Here is a 12,373-nt window from a genome sequence, read left to right on the forward strand (position 1 = left end):
GGACATTTAGGCTCTTTCCATAATTTGGCTATTGTTGAGAGTGCCGCTATAAACATTGGGGTACAGGTGCCCCTATGCATCAGTACTCCTGTATCCCTTGGATAAATTCCTAGCAGTGCTATTGCTGGGTCATAGGGTAGGTCTATTTTTAATTTTCTGAGGAACCTCCACACTGCTTTCCAGAGCTCGCCCCATTTCTTTATGAAGATAAATGTTGGCTTCAGCCCACTGAGGACCTAAACGCGTCCACTGCAACTAGCAAGAGACAGGTATCCAGCAGAAATAGCACAATTCCTGGGAGAAGTGTTTCAGGAGATAGCAATGCCCAGGGGAGCTGGTGGCACCCAGGCAGAGATGGCTTGGTGTGAACCTGAAGAGATTCCTTTAGGAGGCTTAGGTGACAGAGACACCAGATGGTGACTAGAGCAAGAGAAGAAGAAAACGGTGGGTGATCCGAAGTAGATGTCGAGACTTGTTTATAAACACATGAGAGACATAACCTGGGTTTGCACCATCATATAGAACCAAGCTGTCAGTTTCTCTCTTTGGCATTTCTTTAAGTCACAAATGTTGAAAGTACTCATCATTAGAATCTAAAGCAATCTGCTGTGTTTGGCACATTAAGCTGAAGAAAAGGATTTTATACCTCTAGTCAGGGTCAAACGTTTCAACACTTTCCCAGTTACAGGAAGCATTGTATTTGTACTCAGTGAAGAAAGACTAAAAATACAGGTAAATGAAACAAAACATTTGCTTGAAGTTGGCACCTGTGTTTGTCCTTGCAGGAGCTATACTAAATAAAGACACAAAGCACTAAAATGGAAGAATGCATATTTTCTCCATCGTGCCCGTTGTTTTCGGAGACATACTGCCTTAAGAATTAGCCCATATCCAGCATTTTTTTTGGTACTTGTCGTCATCGTCCTTCTTGTTTTTGTAATTGAGATGTAATTGACATATAACATTGTGTCCAGGGTTTTCTTGATTGTTGAAGAGTGATCCTGGGAGAAGGACCTTCCATTTCCTCCTTAGCATTCTAACCAACAGATACGGTCAGAACTCACGACCTCCAACATTAATGATTCTCTTTCGATCTCTTTCTAGGGTTTTACCGATATTTTGCTAGAAAGAGTCATGCATGGGGGAGCCAACATTACAGGATTCCAGATTGTCAACAATGAAAACCCTATGGTTCAGCAGTTTATTCAGCGCTGGGTGAGGCTAGATGAAAGGGAATTCCCTGAAGCCAAGAATGCACCACTAAAGGTAATGTTCCATGGCATGCAGAAACCTTAGGCCAGCTTTTCACAGCATCTCAGTGTGGCCTTTATATATTTATGGCCTTCCTGTGACCAAGTCGTCTTCGCTCAGAAAGGTTTCAAGGATGCTAAAAGCAAATTGCAGGTGCCACTGCTGCATTTGAAAACTACACTTGCAAATAAAGACGCTAAGGAGAAGGAGGTCTTTTAAAACCTGGGGCTTGGGAATGTTAACTAATTTTTTAATGAATTTCATTTGTAACATGCTCATAACAATTTACAATATTACAAGAACCTGAGTTGGGCAAAGAGTGGGGGCAGTGGGAATAGGTAAAGAAGATTGATAGTCTGCAACAGAAAATTAGATTTTACATTATTTATGTGATTACTTTGTGTTAATAAGTTTCATGAATCTCAGTACACCCGAGTGAATTGGGCTGCAATACAGAGTGCATGGTGCCTATATGTATATTGAACAGAAATGTTTTCCTGCCTGGAAAAGTATCTTTAAAAATAATTAGATTACCTATGTTGCTCATTTTCATGAAATCAAAATAAGAATATTAAAGGTAGAAAGTCATGCTTAGAGTGCACATTTTTCCCATGTGTTCCCCTATGACTAGAAATCCTATTATTTAAAAATCAGGAATTAAAACAGATAAATTAGGAAAAGTTATTAGTGTAACACAAAGGATCCGTCAAGGGTATGTTTTAAGTAACCATTCCCTTGGTGCATTGGTTCAAGTATGAAACTGACTTTAAATTCTTCTTTCCTTATATAGTGAAAGTATGTATGTACCACAGCTGTGGGATCCTTGTGATCAAGAACAGGAATCAAAGTACAGTTAAGGCCTTTCCCTAAAAAAGGAAAAGGGGTGAATATTTCTTTTCTCATGGTTTCAAGATACCCATCCTCACATTCTTCCTGGCAAGAATAGAATAACCGAGAACAATAGAGACATGGACCAGAGAAGAGACACATTCTGTATCACCTAGTCAGTTTCACCCTAAATGAATCACATCAGAACATAATACAAGTGGGCCCTTACTTTATACAATCGGTATGTTCTAGAAAAGTTGTGCATTAAACCTAATTTATTCATTCATTTAAGCCACTCACTAGTTAAGTGGTATTCTGTTGTTGTAGTGATTATAGTATACATGCCAGATTTTCCTAGGGCAGTCCCATTTTAAAACATTCTGTCCCATGGTCAGATCAGGTGTCCTCAGATGTTTCAGCAAATATGGTCTCAATCCCTGTGATGTTAGGGTTAGCATTCGCAGTCAGATCTTTTTTTTTAGGGTAATTACTTTATCCGTTTTTTATTGAGATATAATTGACATATAGCATTATATTAGTTTTAGGTATATAGCATAATGATTTGACATATGTATATATTGCAAAATGATCACTGCAACAACTTCAGTTACCATCCATCACCACTGTAGGTACAATTTTTTTCTTGCGATGAGAATTTTTAAAACCTACTTCTCTTAGCAACTTTCAAAAACACAATCAGTAGGGGCACCTGGGTGGCTCAGTCGGTTGAGCGTCCTATTCTTGATTTTGGCTCAGACCATGATCCCAGGGTTTTGGGATCACACCCCACATCGGGCTCCATGTTAAGTGTAGAGCCTGGTTAAGATTCTCTCTCTCTCTCTCTCTCTCTCTCTCTCTCTCTCTCTCTCTCCCTCTGCCCCTTTCCCCTTCTCATTTTCTCTTTCTCTCTTAAATTCATACATACATACATACAGTATTGTTAACTATAGTCACCATGGTGTATATTACATCCCCAGGACTTACTTCTTTTATAACTGGAAGTTTGCACCTTTGACACATTTCCCCCATCCCCTACCACCCATCACCCATCTCTGGCAACCACAGATCTGTTCTCTATTCCTATGAGTTCAGGGTGTTTTTTGTTTTGTTTTGTTTTGTTTTAGATTACACATTTAAGTGAGATCACACAGTATTTGTCTTTCTCTGTCTGACTTAATTTCACTTAGCATAATGCCCTCAAGGTCCATCCATGTTGTTACAAATGGCAGGATTTCCTTCCTTTTTTGTGGCCAAATAGTATTCCACTGCATGTATGTACCACATTTTCCTTAACCACTCATGTGTTGATGGACACTTAGGTTGTTTCCCTGTCTTGGCTCCTCTAAATAATGCTGCACTGAACGTGGGGGCACAGATATCTTTTTGCAATAGTGATTTTGTTTCTTTTGGATTAATACCCAGAAGAGGAATTGCTGGGTTGCACAGCAGTTCTATTTTTAATTTTTTGAGGAGCCTCCATGATGTTTTCCACAGTGGCCGCACCAGTTTGCATTCCCACCAGCAGGGCAAGAGGGTTCTCTTCTCTCCACATTTTTGCCAACACTCAATATTTCCTGTCTTTTTGATAATAGCCATCATAACAGGTGTGCGGTGCCATCTCCTGTGCTTTTGATTTGCATTTCCTTGATGATTCCAATTATTTTGCTATACTAAATCCACCCACCGCCTTTAGGTGAGCTTACACAAATTTAGATTTTTCAGAAACTGCCTGTCCACTGCTTTTCCATCCTTAGATTTAGCAGGTAATAGGTAGAGGCAAGAAATTCATTTATGCACTATGTGCCAGGCACTGTGTTAGCCACAAAACAACGGACAAGGGTAAAAGGACGAAAAGGCTACTACAGGGTAGTTTATGTTTGCTCAGAAGTTATAGAGGTTCTACAAAGGAGAAGAAAAACAAGCTTAGCTCTGGATTAGTCATTGATAACTCATGGTGTGTATAAAGTAAAGTCCTCAGAACTTGCTGAGAAGAACCATTTAAGAGTAAAACCCTTTAAATGCTACCTCTTTCAGGCAAAACACTTAGTTTCTATTCCTTGTATATATTGACAGGCTCTACTAGGGATGAGGCCAGTCATCCCTAAGAAATGGAATATTTGAAGAGATGGTTCAACCTTCAGATTATTTGTGCCTAGTATTAGTCATGGAAACTTGCTCTATATCAATCAGACAAAAAGCCCACTTTAAAAAAGTGACATATAATATTTTTGATTAGGAAATAAAATTGTCTCCAGATTAAAATCCTACTGCTTAATTTATTCTATATTTTATGAATGTTTCCTTTTGGGGCTTTTTTTCTTTTTACACGCTCACACACTGGTAAGTAGAAGCTGAAAAAGCAGAAAATTAAATAGCTATTTTGGCATGGCTTGGAATTGCAGACAATTTATGCAGTCAGCTGGAAAAGAAATCACCACCATGTTGGCTTTGTGTAGTGCTAGAGTGGACAGACACAAAGATTTTTTTTTTTTTTGCATGAAAGAACACATGCCCCCTGTCACAGTCACACTTGAAGATTTGCTCCTGAAAGAAAAGTAACACGAGAAAAGTCAAAAAAGTAAACGGATAGTTGTAAAGACGACAATGTACTCGCTCCCGGGTGTATTTGGACATACTTAGAGAGAGAGAAAACTCCTCCTGGGACATTTTGCTTCATTAAAAATAGCAATAGAATTCTATATCCTCCCAGTATTTGTCACCCCTGAAAAACAGGGGCCAGCTTATTTTAATCAGATTTGTTGATTCATTTAATGAAAAGGCATCTTCCTTGTCAAATCGCAGATGATCAAATCCCCAGTATTAAGTGACTGGCCTCATCCCTAGTAGGCTATCAGTATATCCAAGGAATAGAAACGAAGTGTTCTTGCCTGAAAGAGGTAGCGTCGTGAAGTATTGCCTGTGAATTGTCACCGTTATCAGATTTAAAACGCAATAACAATTGTAATTTTCTACAATCGAAAACCAGCTTTGGTTTTCTGCTCCCCCCACGAAACAAAAACTGATTTATTGCTGGCCAGAGGTCCTAGTTCGCCAGAAACATGGTCCAGACAGAAATGATTAATGTTTCCCTCCAAATTAATTTCAAGCTGTCTAACTTAGCTATTTCCATTTTCCCCTAAGTAAACACCAGACCTGAATTTTCTATTACAAACAGCAATAACCAATCTACCTATGCCATCCGTTAGCTGCACATGTATTTCTTTCTCTATAAAGGACCTGGCCTTTTAGTAGTCGCTCACTCAATTCAAAACACAGGACTGAGAGCAAGGGAGAGACTCCCTTGAGCCATTCGGTCTTAAAAATCTTAACATGGGCACACGCGAGGTAAGAGGCATCATTCTAGAATGAATCAAAGGCAGGCTTGCCCTGAGAGATCTCTTGATTCAAATAATTAAGAGGGTGACTTCATAGAGTACGAGGTGGAGAGTACGAAATGAAAATTCTAAGGAGCAAGGCACGTGTTGAGGGTATCGTTTGTCGTGATACCTTGTTTTCCACATATCCATTTCAGTATACATCTGCGCTGACGCACGATGCAATACTGGTCATCGCAGAAGCTTTCCGCTACCTGAGGAGGCAGCGAGTGGATGTATCCCGAAGAGGCAGTGCTGGAGACTGCTTGGCAAATCCCGCTGTGCCCTGGAGTCAAGGAATTGATATCGAGAGAGCTCTAAAAATGGTAAAGATCACGCTGGGTTATTGGGGTGGGGGGCGGGGGGCCTTATAAAGACACAAAAAAAGTAAGACCTCGGTCTTGAAAAAAGCCATCCTAAAGGGAACAGGATCCGAGTCTAAGAAGGTCAGAGCACGCAGAAGAGGAGCACCGGCATTTATTCATCAAAATCTAGAAATCGCAAACCAGAAGCTTCTTCCTCGAAGCTTGAAACATTGTCAGTTGAGGGCAAATGAATATTTAGTTCTGTGCTACACTGCGGGTAGTAAATCAAACCCAGTACCCTCAAAACTGATGGACTGAACATGTAAACAACTTCAAACTTTCTAACCTTTCCAGGCACGTGGTGTTACTTTGGGGGGCTGGGATATTCTGTAGGATGCTCCTAACTTGAAGGTAGACATCACAAAGGACGGCGGCATCCTCTGGCTCAGCAGACAACTCATCAGCCCGGATGGACTGTGGAGCTGAGCCAGGGCGGCAGTCGTTGTGTTGCCAGAAAGAACCTTTACAACATGCTAATCTACATGGTGAAATGCAGAAATATGATACGTGTCTAGGCCTGCTTAGGAAACCTTTTTTCCCGATGCCCCAGAGAAAAACCTAAAGACAAGTACCAGAAACCAGGAAGGAGACAGTCAAATAGGTCACTTGTTTTTAGTATTTACTGGTAGGCGATCATTTAAGACTTCAGGAAGTACCCTTTGAACAGATCTCATTCTTTACACCAGGAGCAGCGTCGGTCATTCATTGCAGCTTTCTGAGCAGGAGCTCTCTCCTGAATATTTCGTCTGATGCTACATGTGCCTGCATGCATTAAAATGAGCCTTCCAGAGTACAAGCGCCTCTTATTTCTACTTATGTAATTATCCCAATGTTTGGGATATCCAAAGAAACAAACTGATAGGCAATGATAAGATAATTCTGTGCCCAACCCAGTAAAGAAGAATCCATCATGGCCTCATCGCGTACATCATTTTGTGTAGTTGGCTCTCCTTCTGCTGCCTTAAATTTGCCAAGTTGGAAGCACTCAATCAAAAGGGGTTAGTAGCCCCTGTGTCTCTCTCCAAGAAAGAGAGATGACTCATTCTCCCATCGTGCAGATTTTTATGTCATTATGTCAGTTCCCTAACAAATGCCCTAAGTGTAGTTTTATGGAGGTAGCACTGCACAATTTTGAAGAGCAGTTAATTAAATTCAACCTTCATAGCAGTTACAAGATTTGTACTGTCAGGTGAAACATAATGATGACTGAAATACAAAACTCCCTCCGAGTAAATCAAAAGGAGTTTTCGTCAACCAAATCTCAAGGGGCAAGTACCAGCATCTCCAACGGACTCCCCATTCATGGCACGAACAACAAATAGAAAATGGCTACCGGAATGAAGGATAAGAAATCTATCTGGCTAGGGAAAAAACTAGATTGATCACACCATTGCGCAAATAGTTTCTGCACGTCTAACTCACTTATAAACCTCGAGTTATAAGCCTGGTAAGTAACCTTCCTCCCAGGCCCTAAGGATCAAACACTCAACCAAAGGGATGCTTTACCAATTTCTACAGGCCAACTTCTTCCTGCTGCAGCAGAGAGGCTGGAAAGTATCAACATTTTCCAGAAGCACATGTTCCCTTTGTGATAAATGCTCAGTAAAATTCCACTGTTCAGAGGGACTGCGAGGGAAGACGGTCTGAAGTACTAAAGGTTTTACTATAGTAAAAAAAAAAAAATCCCATTTTATTTAATTAAAAGTGACAATGCATGTGTAAATGCCTCCCTCACTGTGACTAGCACGTAGTTGTTGCTCAATAAATCATTCTCTTCCTTCAAAGAAATCTGGCAAACATAATCACTGCCTGATAGAGGCTCCGAAGGGGCCTGTTTTAATGAATAAATAAGCATACCCCTCAGTCAGTAAATATTTATTGAGCACCAATGGCTGTGTATAAGGCTCAAAGTTAGTATGCAAACATGAAATAAGGTGAGGAGAGCTCACACTTAAATTGTTAATATGTAGGCTCACCTGGGTGGCTCAGTCAGTTAAGCGTCCCACTTTAGCTCAGGTCATGAGCTCATGGCTCATGAGTTCGAGCCCTGCATCGGGCTCTGTGCTGACAGCTTGGAGCCTGGGGCCTGCTTCAGATTCTGTGTCTCCCTCTCTCTCTGCCCCTCCCCGACTCACGCTCTCTCTCTCTCTCTCAAAAATAAATAAACATTAAAGAATTGTTAATATGTAAATAAATGTACTTAAAGCCACTTGAAAATTGGGTAATCTACAGACTGTGCAAAGATCAGCCTGAGCCTCGCCTGCTGGAACATGTCACGATTCTAAAGCATTAAAGCTTGTCCCTTTGTTCAGCAAACGTTTATTAAGCACCTGCTCTATTCCAGTTCCTGTACTAGCTGCTGAGAGCACAGGAAAAGAAGGTCTCTCATCTTGAGATGTTCCCAAACTAGTAAGGGAGATGGAAATACAGAGATGATTAAAATGTTATGGTTAGGTTCTCCAGAGGGTGCTATGGGAACCCAGAGGAGAAGCACCTAATAATAGACTGGAGTGGAGCAGGGGTGGGGGGGGGCGGCGATTAAAGAAAAGTTCCCAGGTGGGATGGTGGGGAACCGTAACTGACAGTCACGTCATTGAAAATAGACTTCCCTCTGATTCTACTTCTGTTCACCAGAAGTTTTCATCGTGGAGTCTCGAATCTCCTGGACGTACCTAGACTGGTGTCCAATTTGTCTACTGTGTTTAAATACGCTAGATCTTTAGAAATATACAATCCTTAACGAGACTTGAAGCCTTTGCTATTTTCGGGAATGAAGGGTTTCCTTAATAAGTTCCTATGCCAGTGTGTCTGCCCTACCTACCTGCTCTCCTAGAATTCAAAGCTCAGAGTGGAGTGTCAAGAACCCTTCTTGCATCACAGTGTACCCTAGACAGGCTAAGCAATTTCTATCTCAACAAGGGACTTTTACTTTAGCCGGAAGTGTGACATCACCTTCTCTGCGAGCCTGAGCTGACAATGGTGCTTAGGTTTGTTGGGTCAGTAGAACAATCATCTTGTCTTCAGGAAGTCACATTGGAGCCTTTCTCTTTGAACGAGAAGGTCGTTTTCCCATCGGTGGTGAACAAGCTCCCTTTCCTTTCAAAAGATGCTCCCTAATATTTGACCTCAGTTCTCACTTCCACAGCACAAGCCCATTACCACTGCTGACTTGCTAAGTAGCTTGCCACTTTCTGGAAGTAATAAAAAAGTATTCTATCCTTTCATCCTAGGAAAAAGAGACAGATGCTTTTCCTTTGAAGCAAATGGCTTGACCCTTACCAGATGAAACATTCCAGTGACTTATATTTATAGAGGGTCTTGCGTGCAATGTCCCTGAACCGTAAAATAATTGGTGAGAAAATCTCTCCACCTGGGAGGGATGGCCTTTTATTAGTTCACAATACTGGGACAGACCCAGGAAAAATTGTGACATATGTGAATCTTCAGGTGGCATCCCACATGGGTGTCCAGGCTCTTCTAGTACCTCTGTCTTTCTTATCTAGTACCACACACCCCTGATTCCTTAGACTTCACAAATTTCATCAGTGTATGGTTTATCCCTCCAAGGCCTGGCTCACTGCTTACCTGTTTGTAGCTGGGCATAGGTCAAATAAGAGGAAAATCCACCCCTGTTACTGTGGAGGCTGGTAAATAACACTCTCAAGAAAAAGAACTAAATTCATTTCAATTCACAATAATTATCAATATAGCCCGCAAGTATTACAATGCCTACATAACGACGTGCCAGACACAGTTCTGAACGTTACATGTGTATAACTCATTTAATCTTGCCACAACTCTAAGGGATAGGTACTAGTGGGATTTCCCATTTTACAGATGGGGACACCGAAGTGCAAAAGCATTAGGGAGCACATCCAAGGTTATACAGTTAGTAGGTGATGCAGCTAGAATGCGAATCCAGGAGCTCCAGAGCCCCTGTTACTGAAACCAATTTATGTTATATTGGGAATGCTAAGACACAGCCACAGCCCTCATGGAACTCACAGTTTAGAAGAATGCATTATGCTAGTTAAGAATACCCTCAGGCTACTCCCTTGAGAAGAGACTAATGATAGAAATCTCACACCCTTGAAAAAGTGGTGGTAGGGCCTTCCCGGGATCATATAGGTAACTGCCTATCATCCACTCGAAGCTTCACAAAATGCCAGAGAAGAAATAAAGATCCATATGGACTTGATCTGGTGGATTGAGCTCAATGACTCAAGATCAAAGTTCTCCAAGCTTCTAAGATCTGTCAGCAGACCTCATCCCAGAGACCTAGAAGGCAGTAATGCGGTGGTATTTTAAAACTTTACATTTTTCCTTCCTACCAGGTACAAGTACAAGGAATGACCGGAAACATCCAATTTGACACTTACGGACGTAGGACAAATTATACCATCGATGTGTACGAGATGAAAGTCACTGGCTCTCGAAAAGTAAGTAGCCAAAACAGATACACAAAGACAAAGTCTTTCACAAGGTGACAGCACTCAGGTGCAAGAAAAGAGATGTTAGAAAACACATACAAAGCAAATTCCCACACATCATTTTTGCCTTTCTGTTGGCAAATAGTGTAGATACGCAGAGTTGTTTTGCGATCAGAGTGTTCCATCTATACGCATTCTGAAAGGAGTGTTTCCCTCGGAGTCTCTCCTATAAAAGTGATAGACTTGGGGCACCTGGGTGGCTCAGTCAGTTGAAGTCCAATTCTTGATTCCAGCTCAGGTCATGATCTCAGGGTCATGGGATCGAGCCCTGCATTGGGCTCCACTCTCAGTGTGGAGCCTGCTTAAGATTCTCTCTCTCCCTCTTTCTCTGCCCCTCTCCTCTGCTCGTGTGCATTCTCTCTCTCTCTCTCTCTCTCTCTCTCTTTCTTTCTCTCTCTCTCAAATAAAAAATAAATAAAATAAAAGAGATAGACTCAAGAATTATTAACGGCTTCTAACAATAGAGGGAAGGAATCACAAATTTTACAGCATGTTGTTATTTAAACAAACTGCCAAGGTACATACAGTTTTAGCAAAAGAATCAGAAAGTAGGTACCTCTCCAGTAGGTATCTTTGCCACCTCACCCCCCTGCAAAGGACTCTGGACAAAGTACCTTTCTCTACAGCTAACTTGTACAATGATCACTTTGCTTCTATCATACTGATAGTTAAGTTAGGCATGAAATGAGGATTTTGCAGCCATTTGATAAAATCCTAGAATGTAAAATAGCTTGGGTCATTTCTACAGGACACTCCTTGGTTTCCCACCCTGACATCCTAGCTTTCCCACAGTTCAGAGCAAAGCACTCTTCTGCTGTATGAGTTTAAAGGGGAACAAAAGGCTAACCGTCCTACAGTGGGCTGAATTATTTTACAAAATACCACTAAAGGCGAAGTGGGGATGGGAACCCCAGGATGAAGGTTTGTATCACAGTTGGGTTCCTGGTGGGGGTGCCAAGACAGAGGGAGACAGGACATCAATGCTTGGAAAGCTCTGGTAACTAAAAAGAAAGTTTTATTCCACAACAGCACTTGAATTTCATGCAGTACTTTTTGAGTGAAAAAAAAAGGCAACCAGGTCAAATGTCTGCTCTTTCTAGGCTGGCTACTGGAATGAGTACGAAAGATTTGTGCCTTTCTCAGATCAGCAAATCAGCAATGACAGCGCATCCTCAGAGAACCGGACCATTGTAGTGACTACCATTCTGGTAAGTACGAAGGGAAGGTAGGTGGGCTTTCTGTACAGCAAGACTTCTTTCTGTAAAGCATTATTCAGCCAGTACAAAAGACCTCAGTTTCAAGCAGTGAAAACATCCAACAGGTCAGCTTAGGAATCTCTCAAACTATCTTGCTATGATCATGAACAGAATGTCTTTTTAAAAAGAAAAAGAATATGGGGGGGGGGTGCCTGGGTGTCTCTTTCAGTTAAATGTCTGACTCTTGATTTCAGCTCAGGCCATGATCTCATGGTTGGTGAGATCAAGCCCTGCATCGGGTTCTGCGCTGACAGTTGCAGAACCTGCTTGGGATTCTCTCTCTCCCTCTTTCTCTCTGCCCCTCCCCTACTCTCTGTCTCTATCAAAATAAATAAACTTTTTTAAAAAACAGAAAAAGAATAGGAATTTGGGACAGTTCCATATATCATTCTCTTCTTTGCCACCCCCCACGCACGTGCAAGCATGCATACACACACACACACACACACACACACACACACACACACATATACACTCACTAAAGGATTGAGGTTTCATCTGGACTTGGAATCTAACTTTTCACCGTGGGGGAGACAGCATTATGTGAAAGAGAGAGTAGGTTAGGGTTAATGTTAGGTCTACCACTAACCTGTGTTTAACTGTGCAAGTCACAACTTCTCTGAGCCACAGGTTACGTTTCTTTTAATTTATGAAATGGGTATCATAATGTCATAAGACATAAGACATATTGTTTCAAGGCAATATTCACCATTTAAAGCTTTCCTGCAAAATTCAAAGCATGGTTGACACGCAAGATAGTGTTCTCATTTAGTTTTAAAATGTTTTTTCCAAAAGCTGGTATGTTCTTA

General features: G+C 41.3%; 1 protein-coding gene across 1 annotated transcript in view; it reads left to right on the top strand.

Moving 5' to 3' along the window:
- The first annotated feature begins 5,512 nt into the window (after window positions 1–5,512).
- Window positions 5,513–12,373, top strand: part of LOC125931944 (glutamate receptor 3) — a 58,608-nt gene continuing 51,747 nt past the window's right edge. Inside the window, exons 1-3 of the mRNA XM_049644244.1 lie at window positions 5,513–5,779; window positions 10,153–10,257; window positions 11,409–11,516. Coding sequence (XP_049500201.1) covers window positions 5,534–5,779; window positions 10,153–10,257; window positions 11,409–11,516 — 459 coding nt within the window. The 5' untranslated portion in view covers window positions 5,513–5,533. The remainder of the gene's footprint in view (window positions 5,780–10,152; window positions 10,258–11,408; window positions 11,517–12,373) is intronic.

The sequence above is a fragment of the Panthera uncia genome, chromosome X, assembly GCF_023721935.1.
Source record: "Panthera uncia isolate 11264 chromosome X, Puncia_PCG_1.0, whole genome shotgun sequence".
Lineage (NCBI taxonomy): Eukaryota > Metazoa > Chordata > Mammalia > Carnivora > Felidae > Panthera > Panthera uncia.